The sequence below is a fragment of the Mustela putorius genome, unplaced genomic scaffold, assembly GCF_011764305.1.
Source record: "Mustela putorius furo isolate JIRA1106 unplaced genomic scaffold, ASM1176430v1.1 tig00000228_pilon_pilon_pilon, whole genome shotgun sequence".
NCBI classification, from domain to species: domain Eukaryota; kingdom Metazoa; phylum Chordata; class Mammalia; order Carnivora; family Mustelidae; genus Mustela; species Mustela putorius.
The window spans coordinates 179475-200997 of record NW_025421322.1 but is presented as its reverse complement, the minus strand read 5'-3'; the positions used below and the strand labels follow the sequence as shown (position 1 = coordinate 200997).

Here is a 21523-nt window from a genome sequence, read left to right as displayed (position 1 = left end):
CGGTTGGCGCTGGGGTTTAGTGGGCCACTTTCGACGACACGAGCGTTCCACGAAGGAAGCTTCTACTGGGCACTCCGTGTTTATAACGTCCCGGACTGGTTAAACACATACAGTCGCATTTCCTGGTACAATTTAAAGAAAGAGTAAGGGGCGCCTGGGTGGCTCAGTCGGTTGAGTGGCTGCCTTCGGCTCAGGTCGGGACCCCCGGGTCCTGGGATCGAGTCCCACATCGGGCTCCCTGCTCAGTGAAGAGTCTGCTTCTCCCTCTCCCTCTGCCTGCTGCTCTGCTTACTTGTGATCGCTCTCTCTGTCAAATAAATAAACAAAATCTTAAAAAAAAAAAAAAAAAGTAATACCATGGTCAATGCGGGGAGCGGGATGCATTTAGATATTCCCCGGCGGCCGACCACAGTTTCAACTTACTGCGCTATGTGTCCCCGATCTTGTTACTACGTCGGGCATTCTCCGACAAACACCAGAACTTTCCCCCAACAGTATTCGGAAGTAGGTTTAGGAACTGACAAAATGCTCATTTTAGAGAGAGAGAAAAAGAGCACCAGAACTCGCTGAAGTCACCGGGTAATTCTGGACTTCCCATTCTTAGCGGGCAGCAAGATTCTCCTAATAGCCCTTTTGTCAAGTTAGGATATTTGGAGAGAAGCTATCGCTTTTCAGGGCTGTGCAAAAAACAGTTCCAGGAGGGCGCCTGGGTGGCTCAGTGGGTTAAGCCGCTGCCTTTGGCTCAGGTCATGATCTCAGGGTCCTGGGATTGAGTCCCGCATAGGGCTCTCTGCTTAGCAGGGAGCCTGCTTCCCTCTCTCTCTCTCTCTCTGCCTGCCTCTCCAACTACTTGTGATTTCTCTCTGTCAAATAAATAAATAAAAATTTAAAACAAAACAAAACAGTTCCAGGAACACTTTTTATGCCTTTGGTTGCCTGTAAATATGTCTCACCCTTAAACAGCACTGCACCGGGAGTTAGAAACAGTGGAGGTTGCCAGTAGACCAGAAAAGACCCGGATCAACGCAGAGCAGGAACAGAATGTGTGGACCTTGAAAACCACAAGATATGCGAGGACCCAGTGTAATGGGCAGCAGATAGCAGAGTATCCTTATCAGATGACCCTTACTGCAAGAGCTCCACCTCCTGGGAAACAATACAGTGGCCATTGAGGCCCACTGTTTTTCAACTCAAGAGTCTTAAGGTGATGCCCACTCCTCCTATAGTTCCTTCATAATCACCTCAAGGTGACTGAAGGGCTTAATTGCCAATGTGCCTGCTCTAATGGGCAGAGAAGAAAAACAGCCTCTTAAACTGTAAAGGGAATCATGAAAGGAGAAAGATCATTATTCAATCTTTACATAGAAATCAATGGAATCATGATTGTGTTCCATAGTAGAAACATACTTCTTCTCTGGAAACCTGAAACCTCCACATAAAAATGAGAGTGGAACACTTTATTTACCCTCAATCTCTCATTTTGCTCTGAGAGAAATAGGCCTTCCCCCCCCAAATGTATACATGATCCCAAAAGATAGAATCCTAAGTGCTCAAGATGTTGCCTTGCAGCAGGCATTATACCTGAGTTTTCAGTAGGTCAATCCATAATTTTCTAATGATGGTCCAAATGCATGGTCCAAAGATCACTTCTGATGATAACTTGATTATTTTACCACTGCAGTCATGGACTGCTAGTTTCCAGTCCAAAATGTGAAGGTTTGTTTCATCGTCGTTTGCCTCACCTCGACCTAAAGACCTCTTATTTTTTTAAATGGTCTTTTTTTTTTTTTTAAGATTTTATTTATTTATTTGACAGAGAGAGATCACAAGTAGGCATAGAGGCAGGCAGAGAGAGAGCAAGGGAAGCAGGTTCCCTGCCTAGCAGAGAGCCTGATGTGGAGCTCCATCCCAGGACCCTGAGATCATGACCTGAGCCGAAGGCAGAGGCTTTAATCCACTGAGCCACCTAGGCACCCCTCTTAAATGGTCTTTTACTTACGATATGCTCTCAAAGAAACGGTATGATTTTTTGCCACCTCTGGAAGTTTGAGGATCTCTTCTGTATGCAATGGATGTTTTTAGGAAGTGATATAAAATCTTCTTTGTTTTAAGAAGTTAAGTCATGGAAATGGAGCTTAGGAGGCTACAGTAGTAAACTGGGTAAGGAATAAAGACTTGGAATAAGGGCATGGAAATAAAAATGTTCAAGAAGAATGGACTCAAAGGATGCTGGAGAGAAAATCTATAGCCCCTGGTGACAAATTGGATATGATACATGATGAGCTGAAGATGATTCCTGAGATTTCTATCTTGAAATTAATCTTGTGCTTTTTATATGCCAAGTATAGTATATGCTGCCAAGGTATGAGAAGAATAGAAGATAAAAGCCCCTGATGACTTACCTACTTGAAATAAAATGCAGGCAACGTCTATTTTTTAAAAATTCCATCAAATCCTTCATCTTATTATTAGTAACAGAACAGAATTAGTAAATCTTTGCATCAGTTCAGCTTTTCGTCTATTAAATATAGGGAATTTTTAAAAAGTGATTTACTTATTTTTTAAATTTATTTGACAGAGAGAGATCACAAGTAAGCAGAGCAACAGAGAGAGGGGAGAAGCTGGCCCCCTGCTGAACAGAGAGCCCAATGTGGGGCTCAGTCCCAGGATCCTGAGATCATGACCTGGGCTGAAGGCAGAGGCTTAACCCACTCAGCCACCTAGGTCCCCCTAAAGGTAGGGAATTTTTTTATCTTTATTATGTAATAAATAAACATATTTATATTATTCTCAAACGCCATCTCCTTTGTGAAATCCGAACCATATATGATCAATTTGTTTTTGAAAACAGGTGACACACTTACTGCCATTATATTCTGGCTTGTATTTTGGTCATGTTTGATCCTCACACTTTCAAGTCTTTGAAAACAGACAAACATTGTAGACAAGTATTTTGAGAATTGACTTAAAAGCTGATGATAATAGCAAGTGTTAGCTGTGGGTGGGACTTAGAAGACCAACATAAAGCTTATATTCTGTACTACCATCAGAACCATCCCTTGATTTGAAGCTATTTTGTTCACTAATTCTGGTTGTGATTTTGGATTAATGTGGGATTTTCTTCCCTTTACCTTTTCTTTAAAAGAGGAATCAAGGTTTAGACTGTCAGTTGTGACTGCAGTTGCTTCTCAACTTGTTCCTCACTGTTCCGCATTGTTTGAAGTTGAGCTTCCATGCCTACTGAATACATTTTCCCTATCGTCACTCATCGTAGGGACTTACTGTCCTTTTCCACTGACTGGGAGAGCGACAATCATACAAATCAACAAGGTCAAATTGTGAAATGTATAATCCTCCCAAGCGGGATAGATTAAACAATGTGTGTTCTAGTTAGGGGCGCCTGGGTGGCTCAGTTAAGCATCTGTCTTTGGCTCAGACCATGATCACAGGGTCCTGAGATCAAGCCCCACAGTTGAGCTCCATGTTGGGGCCTCCCTGCTTAGCAGGAAGCCTGCTTCTCCCTCTCCCCCTCCACCTGTTTGTGCTCTCTCCCTCTCTCTCTAATAGATACAATTTTTTTTTTTAATGTGTTCTGGGGCACCTGGGTGGCTCAGTAGGTTAAAGCCTCTGCCTTCGGCTCAGGTCATGATCTCAGGGTCCTGGGATCAAGCCCCGCATTGGGCTCTCTGCTCAGCAGGGAGACTGCTTCCTCCTCTCTCTCTGCCGGCTTCTCTGCCTGCTTGTGATCTCTCTCTGTCAAATAAATAAATAAAATCTTTTTAAAAAATGTGTTCTATTTAAATATTTTTTTAAATTTACTTATTTGTCAGAAACAGAGGGAGAAAGAGCGAGTGAGCACAGACAGACAGAGAGGCAGGCAGAGGGAGAAGCAGGCTCCCTGCCGAGCAAGGAGCCTGATACGGGACTCGATCTCAGAACCCTGGGATCATGACCTGAGCTGAAGGCAGCTGCTTAACCAACTGAGCCACCCAGGCGTCCCGATTTAAATATTTTTAAATTGAACATATTAGGCATCTTAGGAGATTTTCTTTCTTTTTTTTTTTTCTTTAAAGATTTTATCCCCTAGGAGATTTTCTAAAGTTCAATTCTTTTCTAGAGTTAAAATTCCTCTAGAAAGAGATGTTTGACCGAATCGGTCATGTGAGACAATACCCATTAATAAAATCAAAATGGGTGTCTGGGTGGCTACACTGGTTGAGTGGCTGCCTTCAGTTGAGGTCATGATCCTTGGGGTCCTAGGATGAAGCCCGGCGTGTGGCTCCCTGCTCCGTGGAGAGCCTACTTCTTCTCCATCTACCTCTTCCCACTCCCCCACCCCCAAGTAAAATCTTAAAAAAAATAAAAGCAAAACTTTATTGGAACTTAATGGTCTATTATCGAGATTTTCCCAGCAAAGCGATTTTAGTAAAGACACAGGTTGCTGACTTTGTCCCAAGATTGTTTCCTCTCTTCTTTCAGATAGTAAGCCCTCAAAATATTTGTGAAGTTGAATTGATTTGAATTATATTAGAGTTGCCAGATAAAATACAGGACGCGTTAGTATAACTATGTCCCATATAATATTCAGCCATATTTAATACTAAAAATTATCTGTTGTTTTTCTGAAATTTCCATTTAATTGAGTATTTGGTTTATTCTTCAGTTTGGCTTAGTGTTTTCTTCATTTTTGCTAACTCTGGCAGCTCTATTTATATGAATTCAGACTGCCCCATTCAAAGCCACCCAACACTGATTGCTTTCTTTCAAGCCTTCTGGGAACGTGTAATAAACACATTAAATTCTTTTTTACGATAGAGGGAAGGCTGTTAGATCGCAGGCAGACTCTGAGTACATCAGTTGCACAAATTCAGGAACAAAATCTGTCATTTCTAAAACCCTAATGTATGAAGTTGTTTCTGCTGTTTTGCCATGCTGTAAAGGGCTCAGGCCAGACCTGGATTGGCCCAGTGCAGCCTTGGAGTGACCGCTGAATCACTTCTCAAATCATAATTTATCAGACAGGGGCACCTGGGTGGCTCAGTGGGTTAAAGCCTTTGCCATTGGCAAGGTCATGATCCCAGGGTCCTGGGATTGAGCCCCACATCAAGCTAGCTCTCTGCTCAGCAGGGAGCCTGCTTCCTCCTCTCTCTCTTCCTGCTTCTCTGCCTACTTGTGATCTCCGTCTGTCAAAGAAATAAATAAAATCTTTAATAATAATAATTTATCAGACATATCTAGACCTGCCATGTTGAGAAGTAATCACACTTGCAAATTATAGGGATCTTAAAACCAAAAGAGCATAATGATTTGGGGGGGGGGGGATTGTTTCCTACCAAAATTGTGACTTAGCAATGTAACAATTTATGTGTAATAGGGGAATTGGCATAACATATATTTTTAAAATACAGTAAAAAAATCAATTATGACATGACTTAGATAAATCCTATTAAAATCCTATTGGAATCTTAGATATCTAATCTAAGCTGGAATCTTAGAATAGGACCCTGATGAGCCAGTAGCACTACATGTCCAGTAGATGGCAGAAGCAGCCAAAATCATCACGCGTAGGTAAATTTTATACCAAACTGTCTCCTTGGATGTGTATTTCTTTTTTCTTTTTTTTTTCTTTTTTTTTTTTTTTAAAGATTTTATTTATTTATTTGACAGACAGAGATCACAAGTAGGCAGAGAAGCAGGCAGAGAGAGATGAGGAAGCAGGCTACCCGCTGAGCAGAGAGCCCGATGCGGGGCTCGATCCCATGACCCTGGGATCATGACCTGAGCCGAAGGCAGAGGCTTTAACCCACTGAGCCACCCAGGCGCCCCTGGATGTGTATTTCAATGTAAAAAGTATACCATTAATAACTGGACTAATGCATTTTAACATCTTTAAAAGATTTTTATTTATTTGAGAGAGAGAGAGCGAGCACAAGGTGGAAGCAGACTTCCCAATGAGCACGGAGCCCAATGCAGGGCTCCACTACCCTGAGATCATGACCCTAGCCAAAGGCAGACGCTTAACCACCTTAGCCACCCAGGCGCCCCTCATTTTAATTTTTTTTAAGGTTTTATTTATTTATTTGACAGGCAGAGATTACAAGTAGGCTGAGAGGCAGGCAGAGAGAGAGGAGGAAGCGGGCTCTCTGCTCAGCAGAGGGGCTCGATCCCAGGACCCTGGGATCATGACCTGAGCCGAAGGCAGAGGCTTTAACCCACTGAGCCACCCAGGCGCCCCTCATTTTAATATTTTTAATGGTGTTAAAGAAAAACAATTTTTTCTGTTTAGCAACATTAAAATTTATGAAAATTTTGAAAGCTGTATGTAACTACTTTTTTTTTTTTCATTCCCCTTCAGGAATGAACATAAACTTGTTCATTCAACAAACAGGTATTATGTATAAATATCCCAAGCAGGGGCTAGTCACTAAGGATACAGTGGGGGAAGAAGTTACACATTGCTCTGATGAAAGTCACAATAGCTAGGAAGCTGATTATAGGGAGATCTAGGGAATCAGGAAAGACCTTCCTCAGGCAATTATTTCGGTGTAGCAATTGGTCAGTGAAGAGAGGAATAAGAGGGGAAAAAAAGTTGTTTCAGTCAAAGATGGCAAAGGACTAGAAAAAGTACAACAAAATGTAGCATATGAGATGAGTGTCTTGGAAAAAGCTCAGCAAGTAGCGGGAGGCAGCCCATGCAGTATCACACGGCCATATATGGGAGGGGTTTTTCCTGCAGCAAATGGGAACCTTCAAAAGATTTATTTTTCCTTCAAAAGATTTTTAAGAACATGTAATCATTATGTGTATTATTATCGCACACATATGAAAAACAAAGAGGCCAGGAGGAAACTTTTGGAGGGGATGAATGTTTGTGGCATTGATTGTGGTGATGGTTTTTACCTATGTAAACTTAACTCAAACTTACTGAGATGTATATGTTAAATATGTGCCCCTTTTTGTATTTCAGTCAGACCTCAATAACTTTTTTTTTTAAAGAACATACAGGGTGCCTGGGTGGCTCAGTTGAGCATCTGCCTTTGGCTCAGGTCAAGCCTAGGATCGAGCCCTGCTTTGGGCTGCCAGCTGAGCAGGAAGCCTGCTTCTCCCACTCCCACTCCCCCTCCTCGCTGTCTCTCGCTGTCAAATAAATAAATAAATAAATAAATAAATAAATAAATAAATAAAATCATTTTTTAAAAAAGAACAGGGCACCTGGGTGGCTCAGTTGTTGAGTGTCTGCCTTGGGCTCAGGTCGTGATCCCAGGGTCCTGGGATTGCGTCCCACATTGGGCTCCTTGCTCAGCGGGAAGCCTGCTTCTCCCTTCCCCACTCTCCCTGCTGTGCTCCCTCTCTCGCTGTCTCTCACTCTGTCAAATAAATAAATAAATTCTTAAAAAAAAAATAAAAAAAGAAAGAACATAATTGGGGGCTCCTGGGTGGCTCAGTCGGTTAGGTGTCTGACTCTTGCTTTCGATTTAGGTCATGATTTCATGGTCATGGAATTGAGCCCCGCGTCTGGTTCCATGAACAGTACAAGTCTGCTTGAAATCTTCTGTTTCTCCCTCTATCCCTCCCTATCGTCCCCCCACTCTGCACAGCTTGCACTCTCTCTCTCTAAAATAAATAAATAAAATCTTTAAAGACCATGTAATCAGATCTGTGGTAATTAAAAAAGGGTTTTTAAAAAGCATTTTGGCAAAAGAAAGCGGAATTTGATAAAGAGTCCAGTATTGAGGCAAAAACATGTGAAAGAGGAAGTGAAAGAATGACTTTCTTAACTTTGGCACCCAGGGGTTTGTGGCACTGCTTCCTGAAGTAAACGGAACACAAGGAGTAGCAGATCACAGAGATCATAGAGAGAGTAGTTCCATTTTAAGCATGTTGAATTTGAATTGCCAGGGGATATGTCCAGTTGGAAATGACCATTTTAGTGTTAGGTACAGAAGTCTGTAGCTCCAGCAGAGGAGTGTGGAAGGAAATGAGTTTGTCTAGAGACTGAAAAGAAGGAAAAGGTAGCTGAAGAAGGAACTGGGAGAAATAACATCAAATGGGGAAGATGACTCACCAGGGAGGCTAGAAGCAGAACAAGCTGAGAATTTCACATGGATTTTTTTTTTCCTACTGTCACCCTAGAGGGGGTGTACCGTTCTTAGAAGTGCTGCAGTACCAGACTGATGTGTGGAGTGGAGGGAACAAACTCCTATTCCAGGTGCCTTCTCTGAAAGTCCATTTAACATTGTCCTTGGACAAAGACAGCAGATATTAAATTGATAGGAACAGATACTATGCTTGATCTTAGCCAAAAGGCTGAGAAGCGGTTCACACTGATTTTAATTTTTTAAAAAAGATTTATTATTTATTTGACAGAGAGAGATCACAAGTAGCCAGAGAGGTAGGCAGAGAGAGACGGAGAGCAGGCTCCCCGAGAAGCAGAGAGCCCGATGCAGGGCTTGATCCCAGGACCCTGAGATCATGACCTGAGACGAAGGCAGAGGTTTAACCTACTGAGCCACCCAGGTGCTCCTCGGTAATTTTTTAAAGATTTTATTTAGTTATTTGAGAGAGAGGGAGGAGAGGGAGAGAGAGAGGGAGAGAGAATCTCAAGCAGACTCTACGCTGAGTGCAGAGCCCAATCAGCGGGGCTCGATCTCACGACCCATGAGATCATGACCTGAGCCAAAATCAAGACTTGGACACAACCAACTGAGCCACCCAGGTGGCCCCACATTGATTTTTTTTTTTAAGTTTATTTATTTAAGTAATCTCTGCACCCAGAGGCTTGAACTCCTCTGGGTGGAGTTTGAACTTGCAAGTTCAAACTTGCACACTCCACTAACTGAGCCAAACAGGAGCCCCTACATAAATTTTTTAAAATGTGTTTTTGATGTTTAATTCTACCATCATACAGGTTGGGGTTATAAAACATTGTCTCAAATTCAAATGTGTAGCCAGAAGCTTTGTTACCCATTTATCTACATTCACTTTTAGAACAGAAACAATATGCAGCTACTCAATAATTAAGGGACTGAATTAGAGGCATGCTGGCAATAACGTAGAAAGGCAGACCCAAGAACACTCTGAAGCCCTACTTTGTGACATTGTAAACAACAAACAGTATTTGTGCTGTGCTCAGAAAAAGAGCCAAGTGGATAAAGGAGCAGCTAGGAGAGTATCAACCACATCACCCAGTCTCCAAATCTTATTTTCCAGGTCCCTCCCTTTACTTTCTGTGAAGCTGTGAGGTTTTACTTGACCGATGCTTCCATTTTCTAGTCTGTCATAATGGCAGTACCTACTATATAATAGGTTGTTGTGAAGATTCATTTAACCAATATAATACTTATTACTGTTGGACATACACGTTCTCGGTAGTGGTGTTGTCAGTCACGGTATATTCTTCCCATATAATGAGTTCCAGCTTGGTTTTTGGCTCCACATATCTCTCCACATTCCACCTAATGGTATTGTGTTGGACTACAATGAAATTAGGACAAAATATAAATCTAAGATAGGGGCAAGTCAAGTAGTTTGCTTCTGAACCTTTTTTCCCTAGGCCCACACATTGGAGTATTGGCTTTTCCTATGTCATTCAACACAAAGGAAGCAGTAAACGTGTAGAAAAAAGTTTTCTCCCTAAGGCACCCACGTAGTGCACTTATTCTTGAATTTCATCATCATCATCATGGCCTTTGGTTTTCAAAGTTTTCTTATTTGTTAGAAACAGAGAGTGATAAAGAGAGCGCGCACAAGCAGGGGGAGCAGCAGGCAGAGGGAGAAGCAAGCTCCCCACTGAGAAAGAAGTCCAATGCAGGACTTGATTCCAGGGTCCCAGAATCATGACCTGAATGAAAGGCAGATGCTTAGCTAATTGAGTCACCCAGGCGTCCCTGGTCTTCAAAGTTCGGATCATCTCCTGCCTACTCTGTGCTTCCTTGCATTAGCACATAAGACTACAGCATGAACAAGTCAGATTTAACCTTGAACTAAAAGCATTCATAAACAGAATTTCCAATAGTTCAATTTTTTTTTTACTCGGGACTCAATCCCAGGACCCTGGGATCATGACCTCAACAGAAGGCAGGGGCTTAACCAACTGTGCCACCCAAGCACCCTTACCAATTTAGTTTTATTCTTCTACTCTTCTCAAGAACATCACCTACTTTAGTGGCTTCATTTTTTTTTAAGATTTTATTTATTTGACAGACACCAAGAGAGGGAACAGAAGCAAGGGGAATGAAAGAGGGAGAAGCAGGCTTCCTGCTGAGCAGGCAGCCTGATGTGGGGCTCAATCCCAACACCCTGGGATCATGACCTGAGCTGAAGGCAGACGCTTAATGACTGAGCCACCCAGGCGCCCTAGTGGCTTAATTTTAAACTTGGAGATCTCTTTATTTGTTTTATTTAGTAATTTCTACACCTAACACAAGGCTCAAACTCACGACCGAGATGGAGTGTCCCACACTCTTCCGACTGAGCCAGCCAAGCACCGGAGGATCCATTTTAGACTTGACCCAAAGGATTTGGTTCAAAATAATCCAATGGGCAAAATGAAAAGAGATATAAAGCAAGATGGGCCTGGAGTTCATCATTGTTGAAGCTACGTAAAGGGTGCAAAGTGTTCATCATTCTACTTTCATGTCCCCAATAGCTGGGGAAAGTAGGGCGAAGAGAAATTGTGCAATCAGCTATAAGCCTGAGACGGAACTTAAGGTCTTACACATATTGTGGTCCTCTTTGTGCTCATATTTTTTCCTTCCTTTACTCCACACCCAGTTTTTTGTTTTTTGTTTTTTTTTTTTCTGCCAGATCAGCTACATGAGCACTATCTCAGGGAGGTAAATAGAAAAACAAGTTTAGCACGGGCAACTTCTTGGTTACAGCAAGGAATAGCCCGGGTAATATTGAAAGCCTGCCAGGGACAGAATGGGGGTCAGAATCTCAGCTTGCCGAAGATCTCTGCCAACTCCTTGCAGATGACAGCAGACACCCTAAGGTGAAGTACAAACCTGAAAGGATGGACTCCATTTCTGTAAATAACTCTGAGGACTGGGACTGAATTTCCCAGGTAAATTAAACTTCCTATCCCATGAATGCTTCACAAGGGCTGAGTGAATGCAAATGTGCTGTACAGAGAAAATACAGGTATACTTCTTACCCATGATATTATAATCCAAATTCTGAATTGACATACTCAAGCTCTGTAACAAGATTATGTATGCCAAGGGGTCCCGACAATATAGGACAGCTCTGAAATAGAACTCAGCCAAGCCTTGACTGTACTCCTGAGGAACAGATAGAATTCAGATTTGAGAATATTGTGGAAATCCATATGGGCAAAGAGCAATTGGAATAGAAGACTGTGTGGAATTCAGAAACAGAGTGCTCCATTTTCTCAGTTTTCTGTGGCTTATGTAGGTTTTTAGATTGTCAAATAGAGCACCAGTAATAAAACACAAGGACAAAATGATCTCACTGCTGTCACAGTTAAACATTTCAGAACGAAAGTTTCAGTGATTTATGCTTTAAAGGATGGCTGTTTGGGAGGCACCTGGGTGGCTCAATCAGTTAAGCAGCTGCCTTCAGCTCAGGTTATGATCCCAGGGTTCTGGGATGGAGCCTGCTTCTCCCTCCCTCTCCCTTTCCCTGTTGCCAAATCAAATCAATCAATCATTATTTTTAAAAAGGGGTAGGGTTGTTTGACCTGTACCTGGAGTGCACTTATCCTTGGTGGCTTTTACAAACCCTTATGACAACCAGGGGGAAAACCTTACCACTTTGGGAAAACATGGCTTACCCATGCTCTCCCACCATGACCCTAACTCTTCCAGGGATAAAAAAAGCACACATGCTTTGAGATTAAACAGGCGGGTTTTATTATCAAATGTAACAATTCTACGAAAACTCCAGTACCGTGGTTAAGTATTACTTTCTATCTTAAAGTCTCTCAGAGCTTTGGGCTGACAGCATCTTAAGGCATCAAGTATAAACAACTCTTCTTCTGATCTTAAGTGCCAGTTGTCACCAATTTTCAGACCAAATGTTGTGTTTTGTTTTGTTTTGTTTTTTTCCTATTGCAGTTAGAGGGCCATTGCTGGTCAGGTGAAGAGGGAATGTTTGGCTCTCCATTCAAGGTGTTAATCAAAAATAATGCAAAGGAAATAAAAATAGCAGCCACAGAAGCCTGCAGGGCATTGCATCCGAACTAAGGACAATAGGAGTAACTTAAAGACACATGAGCACTTAATCAAATCCTGTTTTCTCTTTGGAGTTGCACAAGGCAGCAGTACTAGCTAGCTAGTGTCTAATATTGCACTTTTTAGCATAAACACAGCTAAACACACAGTGCTAAACACTGACAGCATCAGTACCTGCTCTAGTGGGCTTCAGTGTTTACCTCTCAGTCCAACATGCTGACTATAATCCTAGGCTTTTAAAAAGTTTTAATTATTTGACAGTTAAGGCATTAGAGAGAAAGTTTTAAGGCTCTATCTTAATATATACAAGCATTCACTTCAGTTAGTATATTGCTTTCTAGAATACACTGTTCAAATATTCTCATTTTACGATATTAAAAACTATGGAATTTCTCTTATTAAAGTCCAAACCATCAGTAATGGGCAAAGTACAATATAAAATAATACATATGAAGCCACAATGTTCAGTTACAGTTTAAACTAGAAATTACTAACTACAGATAGCTGCTTCATTTTTGGTTTCGCATTTTGGCCCCTAGTTCATTCTTATTTACAACTGGTACCTGCTGAGAAAAAAAGGAAACTTTGAAGCTAGGAGTGTTTGGTGGTGGGTGCCAGAGGTCTTCTGATTTATCCCAAGGTGTTTAAAAAGGCAGTTGCGTGGTTTAACTGTAAGACTTAAGGATTCCAAGACCTTATTCTTGAATTAGTAAGAGGGCACGCTTGTGCAGAAGACATGGAGAAAGAGAATGAAAAATAGAAACAGCTTCCATGACACGGTTCCTGATGGAGATGGTAGACACTAGTATTTTTTGTCCAAGACTTAAAACTTAGGAAACACCTACGATGCCACATTAGCTGGAAGTAATGGAGTCACCTGATTTCAAATTCACATTTTAAATGCCTATTTGCAATCAGCAAGGAGCCAGGCGTGCTGCTTGCTATAAGGATTTGGCTTCACTGGCTCAAGTTTTTTTTTATTCTACCAAAAGATTGGGCAAAAGCCCACCGTCCAATCATGTTTGCTGAAAATACTGCAGCCTGAGCGTAGACAAACTTCCCCTGAAGTTGCTAGAAGTTGTCATTATCTGACGGCTTCAGGATCACCATACATCTTTTAAACACTGAAAAAAACAAAAAACAAACAATGAAAGGAAATATTATAGTCTCCAAATTTTTCAATTATTGGCAGCTATAAAAAAAATTATTTTGAATGACACAAGGTCTTAAATTTTAAAAAAGCCTTAAGGTAGTCCAAATTTTTATTTTACACCAAAAAAGCTGGCTTTTACATGGCAAGTTTTCAGGGAACACAATGCTGGCAAATGAAGTTTCTGTGATAACTGGCATTTCCACAACTCCCTGCCCTGTGTATTACCATGCATGATCATGTGCATGCTGTCACCTCCACACTTCACTCAGCTCCCTTGTGGAGAGTCCATTTTACAATGTCAATAAGCACACTGACATTCCTTAGTCTGGGTTCCTGAGTTACCACAGCATTCTTCTGATAGTAGAGGCTCAATACCATTGTTAAAACCATGAAGACAATTTTTAAAAATTAAATTCTAATGTAAGAAATTTCAAATAAGGTGAAGCAAAAATATCCAAGTAAGAAGCTATGAGGCATGACATTATAGGAAACATGAACCCTACATGTCAGTGACTAGCTGATGAACAACCTTGATGTGGATTGATTCATTTATCCACACAACCATCCTGTAAGATTACCATGTTATCCCCATTATACAGATGGGGAAATTGAGGCATAGAGCTATTAAACTAGTAAATTTGTCCTATTTAAAGCTATTTAAACTAGTCCAAAATTTGAACACAGATTGGTTCTACTATGCTATTTCACTTAATTTCACTTATACACCACACTTGGGCTCCATGCTCAGTGGTAAGTCTGCTTGAGATTCTCCCTCTCCTGCTTCCCCTACGCAAAGCACGTTCACTCTCTCTTATATAAATAAAACTTCAAAAAAATTACTACAGGATGCCTCCCACTTCCCCTGCTCATGCTCCCAGGAGTCTTTTCTCACTCGCTCTTAAATAAATAAATAAAACTTAAAAAATTACTATGGGATGCCTGGGTGGCTCAGTTGGTTAAATATCTACTTTTGGCTCAGGTCATGGTTTCACGTTCCTGGGATCAAGTCCTGCATTGGGCTCTTTGCTCAGTATGGAGCTTGCTTCTCTATCTGCCTTTCCCTCTGCTTGTGCTCTCTCTCTGACAAATAAGTAAATAAAATCTTTAAAAAAAAAATTACAATTTGAAAAAAAATTACAACTATATAAAAAAAATTTACAATTTGGTGGCTTAAAACAACAGAAACTTGGGGTGCCTAGGTGGCTCAGTGGGTTAAAGCCTCTGCCTTTGGCTCAGATCATGATCCCAAGGCCTGGGATTGAGCCCCACACCGGGCTCTCTGCTTCCTCCTCTCTCTGCCTGCCTCTCTGCCAACTTGTGATCTCTGTCAAATAAATAAAATCTTTAAAAAACAAACAAAAAAAACAAACAAACAAAAAAACAACAGAAACTTATTCTCTCACAATTCTAGCAGCCACAAGTCAGAAATCAACTTATCATCCAGGATGCATACTCTCCAGAGGCTCTTGGGAACACTCTTGGCCTCTTCCAGCTCCTGATGGCTGCAAGTGCTCCTTGGCTTATGCTGGCATCATTCCAGTCTCTGCCTCCATGCCTGTACTGCCCCCTCTCCTTCTGCCTCTTTTGTAACTATTGTAAGGGTCCACCCAGATAATCCAGGATAAACTCCTTCTCCCAAAATCCTTAATTTACATTTTTGGCCAGATAAGGTAATAGTCACCAGTTCTAGGGATTGGGACACGTATTTCCGACCACCATTCATCCTGCTACAAGTACTTACTCTGCCATGCTCAACGGAAAAGAGTATGAAGACGAAAACTAGAAGTGATGGCTCTTTTGTTCAGCCTAGTCATAAGCTGTAGGACTCTGAAAATTACCCAGCTTCCTGGGTTTCCTTTCCTTGTCTGTCAGATGGAGCCGTGGGGGCACCCACCCCAATGCCTCACAGTGCTGTGAGAAGACTCACATGGCATTGGAGGTATAAAATGCTTAAACAGCATAAGGTCCTCTACTGGTGTAAGAGAGGACTGGTGATGGTAAATCCGACTAGTAGTATAGAGGAGTTGAAAACAATATATAGTCACAATAGAAGGTTAAGGGGGAAAGAAACTAGGTCCAAATTGCATGAGGGCATACACAAAAGAAGCTGAAAGGAGACATTCGTTGTGGTTATTTCTGGAGGGTGGAATTATTGGAGACTTCTTTGTACCTGTCTATATGTTCCAAATTCTCTAAAATGAGCACATAATACTTTTGTGATCCTCATCTCCCAGGGTTGCTGAGATCATTAAATATCTTATAACTTAGGCCAAGTGTTTCACACAGTAACTCCACGTGACTTTTTAAAAAATTCTCAATATAAAAAGCGTATTAATCTGATATTATAATAAAATGCAAAAATCTGGGTTTTGACAGAGCAACTGATTTGCTATTCTATCCTGACTCCAAGCATAAGATAGAATCAAAGCTGAGTAATGGCTATAGTCAATTTAGGATATTTCTCATGTAATAGCAGAAAGTTTCATTTCTAATTTAATATGTTCCTTTTTCTATATAGATCTTTATTAAGTTCATAAACAGCATTTAGAGGTTGAACAAAGAACATTTCAAATTACAAAGTATGGACCAAAAAGAGTATCAGAAAATTAAATTAATGTCTCCCATCATTGTGAACTAAACTAGAAAAGACCCCACCTCCCACTGCAAAGTATCTGGGCATGATACTCTTTGATACCCAAGAGATCTTAAAACCTCACAGAAAATGGCAGAGAATCATCACCTCCACCCCAAAACTGAGGTTTCTAAAATCAGAAGGAGAACTAAGAACCCAACTGTCATTTTTCATGGACAACAGTATACTACTGATAACCGTATTTTCCAATTCAGAATCCATATGTTTACGGGCCATAGGCTCCCCAGCCATAAAAATGGTAACAAAATCTGAAGATGGTATGCCAGGAAAACCAATTTCAGCAAACTCAATAATAAAATAATGAAGAAATTAAGCCACACCAATTCCTGATCATGTCCCCAAAATATATTCTCTTCAGTCTCACAAAGAAAGTCAATATCCCTTAAGAAAAGGTTATCGGGGGCACCTGGGTGGCTCAGTGGGTTAAGCCTCTGCCTTCGGCTCAGGTCATGATCTCAGGGGTCCTGGGATCGAGTCCCACATCAGGCTCTCTGTTCGGCAGGAAGCCTGCTTCCCCCTCTCTCTCTGCCTGCCTCTCTGCCTACTTGTATTCTCTGTCTGTCAAATAAATAAATAAAAATCTTAAAAAGAAAAGAAAAGGTTATCAATTAAAAACTATTTTCAAAAACTATCAGGGTTCCTTCCCTCCAGACGTAGACAATGAAACTTAAAAACATTATGTTAACAGAAATAAGCTAATTATGAGAGACAAATAATGTGTTATTTATGAGGTACTGAGAACAGTCAAATGAGTAGAAATAGGAAGTAGAAAGGTAGTTGCCAGGGCCTGAGGGAAGAGAGAAATGGGGAGATCCAGTTGGAGAAGATAAAGCTAGATAGTGGTAATGGTTACATAATCATGTGAATGTATTTAATGCCACTAAACCGTACACCTAAAAATATTCTATGTTATGCATAGTTACCACCATTAAAAAAAAAAAAGGAAATTGAAAGAAGTATACCCAACTCAACAGAATTACCATAGGACTCAGTGATTCCACTCCTAGAAACATGCCGAAGAGAAATTAAAAACAGGTACTCATAAATATTCATATCAGCACTATTTAAATAGCAAGAAGGTGGAAACAACCCAAACATCAGTAGAGAAATGAATAGATGTGGTATATGCATACAATGGGGTAGTTCAGCCACAAACAGGAACAAAGTACTGAGACATGCCATGTCAAGGATGAACTTCAAAGACAAGTGAAGTGAAAAGCAGCCAGACACGAAAGAGTCACATGTTGTAGGATCCCATTCATATGAAATATCCAGTATAGGCAAATGTATGCAGAGAGGAAGCATACTGGTTGCCAGGGTCATTTGGGAAGCAAAATAAGGAGATACTGCTTAAAAGGCATGAGGTTTCCTTTTGGCGTTATTAAGAGGTTTTGGAACTAGATAGAGATGGTTGCGCATGTTGTGAATACACTGAATTATAGACTTAAAAGCAATGAATTTTGTTATGTGACTTTTACTGCAGTTAAAGCAAAACCAAAAAAAAGCACACCCAACCTGCATTCCACACGAAATACAGCAAATGGATTCCCAAATAGAAAAGTTTTCCCTTAGCTCAAAATAACATACAACTATTATCCATAAATGTTGCTTAGATACTGTCTTTTTGAATGACACACTGAATTCCAGTCTCCCATTTCTTCCAGGATTTCTGACCCTCCTACATCACACCGAAGAAAAGGGGAAATCTCTCACCCAACTCATAAGAAACGCTTTCGAATTCTTGATCTCTATTTGTTTGGGCCCTTTATGATTAAGCTTTCACACTGTAGTGCCTTACCTTCTTTTCTGAGGATGGTCTAACTGCTGGGGCCCTTAAATACAAACCCATTCTTTGGGTAGAGTCCTGGCCTGGTCATTTGTGTGTACAAGTCCATCATCGGCTGCATACTAAAATGCAAGTTAGAACAAACAGGATCAAAAGATGGACAAACTGCCACTATGGATTATTAGTATTTCAACTGACTAGATCTACCAACAGTATTACACTCTATTTAGACCAGAGGAAACAAGTTAAAACTCTTGGTATAAGCCACATACATAACCACAAATCCCAAGTCGCTACATCTTATTTAGTATGTCTAAATACCATAAAACTTCCTTTTTAGGAAACTTCCTTCCTTCCTTAGGAAGGAAGTTTAATTGAACACAGGGAGAAGAAAAGAATACTGTGACACAGTCAACACCAAACCTTTCAGATCTTGCTAACGGTACAGTATCCATGATACCACAGGCGCGACTAGATACAAAGGAATTGAGTATCAACTATTTGCAAGGTACTGTACAATAAGCCCAGCATCTGCAAACAACTCTGTGAACTTTAAATATTAGCTGTTATTTGGAACATCAGCCTAATTCTTCAGGAGGACAAGTAAAAATATCAGCCATGAGAGGCCCAAAGAGATACTGATTAAAGCCAGTATTTTTAGAGGAAACAAAAACTAGCACTATGGAAACTGCAAAGCCTTTAATAGTAAAGGGTAAAGCACAGAGCAAATACAGTTAAAGGAATTATGTAAGAATACCAGAGAGTCCAGAATAAGAGGCCCATCAACTAAAATATAGATATGGGTTTATTTTCACAACCAGAAGGACATTCTTCTGACCAAATATTTTCATGGTAGCTTGTCTTCATATAATCAGTTCTCATTCTATTAATCTCATTCATCAAAATAGGCCCAACCCAGGCACTTTAACTTTGTAAAATTACTGAATTTTTCTTATGTATATTTTTTAATCTCTGCACCCTATGTGGGACTCAAACTCATGACCCCAAGATCAAGAGTCACATGATCTTCCAACTAAGCCAGCCAAGTACCCCTACAAATTAAAGATTTGATAGCAGAAAACATTTCCTGCATTGTCTTTTAGCCACAAGAATTCTTCCCTTTTTATAATCCTTGCCCTTTCGGCTTCACACCCCCTCTCCAAATATAAAGTATAGAAAAATTTAAAAGTACAAGGAGTTTTACTAATGGTAGGAGAAACATACATCTAAAAATTATATTTAAATATAATGTTTATAGAAAATGACACAGGCCATTATTACCTCGACATTTTTTAAAGGCAGAATCAGAAACTACCAAGCAATTTCCTTCGCCCAACCAATTATTACCACATATTTGCTTAATTACATGACTATATTACATAACCATATAATAATCATAGATAATCAGAAAAATAAATGAAAACCTCCCATTAAATAAAAAATAGCAAGAAATACACCATAAATAAAGACAAACACAGAATTTACAGTTTTTAATCATCCTTCACTGATTTTGTCTTATGGTAAAGCTATACTTAAACAATCTGAAATGCTGTGAGTGGCTTATTATCAAAATAATGGAGTATGGGGTCGCGGGGAAAAAGATGATATGGACTCTCAAAGCCAGAAAACATGAGCCTTTATGAAAGAGTGATACAAAAAATTTCGGATGCATGCATGTAACTGCCTTAAAGCTAAAATTACTGAAGACACTGGAATAATCTGATATACTCAAAATTGGGTAAGTGAGGTTCCTATGTAATCTTTAAGTATAAGCTTTAGGCCCAACATGAGGCTTGAACTCACACTCTGAGATCAAGAGTTGCATGGTCTCCCGACTGAGCCAGCCAAGTGCCCCAGGTTCCTACATAATCCCAATTCATTGATCTAATTCATACACGTCAAGTACTTCAGCAGTGAAGGTCAAATGCCTTGAGATGAAGTAATTTGCACAATCTTCTTACTTCTGATTATATCAGGTAACTCTAACCTTTAATGATTCCCAAGAAGCTAACAGAAAATAAACTACTACAAACTTCTTTGATCTCAACTCTAAAGCAGGTCAATCTTTTAGCTATCAATCTAAAAATAAATGCTTTTATTTGTTACTGGTAGAATAAATACCTACAAAAGTCAGCCATAGAACTCTTCATAATAAGAGCAAATTTGCTTGGGACGCCTAAGTGGCTCAGTCGGATGAGTGTTTGACTTTGGCTCAGGTCATGATCCCAGGGTCCTGGGATCAAGTCCTGCGTCAGGCTTCTTAATGGGGAGCCTGCTTCTCCTGTCTGCAGCTCCCTCTGCTTGTGTTCTCTGTCTCTCTCTCTCAAATAAAATCTTAAAGGAAAAACAAAAGAGCAATTTTGCTTCATGTCATATCCAGTTTCTATGTATATGACCAGTTAATTCTATTCAGTGTGAAGGTGTAAAGTTGATTAGTCAAAACAAAAAATTAAACTAATTCAGGTGACCCCTAAAACCTGACACTTTGCTTGTAGCTTTCTAGAACTGGGGAACATTGGGAGAAAAATTAAAAAAATGTTTATCTTGGTCACATTAAATAATTTCTTCAATAGCTTTCACTGAAAGTCTCTATTCCTTTCATAACCTCATGAATCTCACTATGAAGTTTAGAAAATAACTTTGTTTAGCCCTGCAAGAGCTCCCAATAGGTAGTATAATGGCTTACGAAAGAAGCAAAGCATCTCCAATAGTCCCCCTTACCAGGAGTTTCAGTTATCCTCCACAGGAAGCAGAGGGTCCTAATGCAACATCGCCACCCTTAAATCTTTCCCCTCACTTCCTCTCACCACACAGGCATTTTGTCTTCTCACACCATCTCATCACAACAAGGGTGAGTATAATACAGTAAGATACTTAGGGAGAGAATGACCACATTTATATGTCTTTCATTACAGTTGTACTTTATTATTGTTGATAATCTCTCACTGTGCCTAACTTATAAATTAACACAGGCACGCAGGAATAAGAAAAAAAAGCATATATAGGGTTTGATACTATCTGCAATTTCAGGCATCCACTGGGGGTCTCAGACTGTTTCTCCCATAAGGGGGAGATGACACATGAAAGACTGTGGACTCTGAGAAACAAACTGAGGGTTTTGGAGGGGAGGATGACGGTGGGGGGGGGGGGGGGGGTTGGGTGAGCCTGGTGGTAGGTATTAAGGTGGGCATATGTTGCATGGAGCACTGGGTATGGTACATAAACAATGAATCTTGGAACACTGAAAAAGAAAATAAAGTTTAAAAAAAAATGTTTCTCCCATAGATAATGGGGGATGACTCACTGATTTCTGAAAAGTATCTTACCTCTAGTAAGTATATATTAAACCAGGCAGCAACAAAAAACAACTCTGTCCAACCTTCCTTAGATTTTCTTCATTTGTCAGAAAATACTCTATGTTAAAAGCCCTTAAGACCATTAGAGTAACTTGGTGGGTTTGTGGTATCTCCACCGAGATTATTTTAGCTGAGCTCCACAATCCTCCATGATTCATGGATGCCAAGCTCATAAACCCATTCTAAGAGCGAAACAGCCTCTGCAGGCACAACCTGTACAACACTGTACCGTAAATGTTCAAGGCCTATTTTAAGATTTGACAATTATGTCTATAAACGCTTTTCAACTCTGGAGAATCAAGCAAAGCTCAGCTCCAAGAAGAAAGATAATTTTTGCTATTGATGCAATTAAGCAGCTTCAGGATATTGATTTTTAGACAA

General features: G+C 40.3%; 1 protein-coding gene and 1 non-coding gene across 7 annotated transcripts in view; both read right to left on the bottom strand.

Moving 5' to 3' along the window:
* Positions 1-8133: 8133 nt before the first annotated feature.
* LOC123391494 lies at positions 8134-8319 on the bottom strand. Its single transcript, XR_006606212.1, has one exon. It is a non-coding gene; the product is annotated as a U2 spliceosomal RNA (small nuclear RNA).
* A 3530-nt stretch (positions 8320-11849) lies between these two features.
* Positions 11850-21523, bottom strand: part of ESRP1 (epithelial splicing regulatory protein 1) — a 56533-nt gene continuing 46859 nt past the window's right edge. For 3 of the 6 annotated variants that reach the window (XM_004768554.3, XM_004768553.3, XM_004768550.3), the window contains 2 exons: positions 17799-17908; positions 11850-13318 (listed from right to left, as the gene is read on the bottom strand). In XM_004768554.3, the coding sequence (XP_004768611.1) occupies positions 17834-17908 (75 nt within the window). In that variant the 3' untranslated portion in view covers positions 11850-13318; positions 17799-17833. The remainder of the gene's footprint in view (positions 13319-17798; positions 17909-21523) is intronic. The other 3 variants (XM_004768551.3, XM_004768555.3, XM_004768552.3) reach the window with 1 other exon arrangement.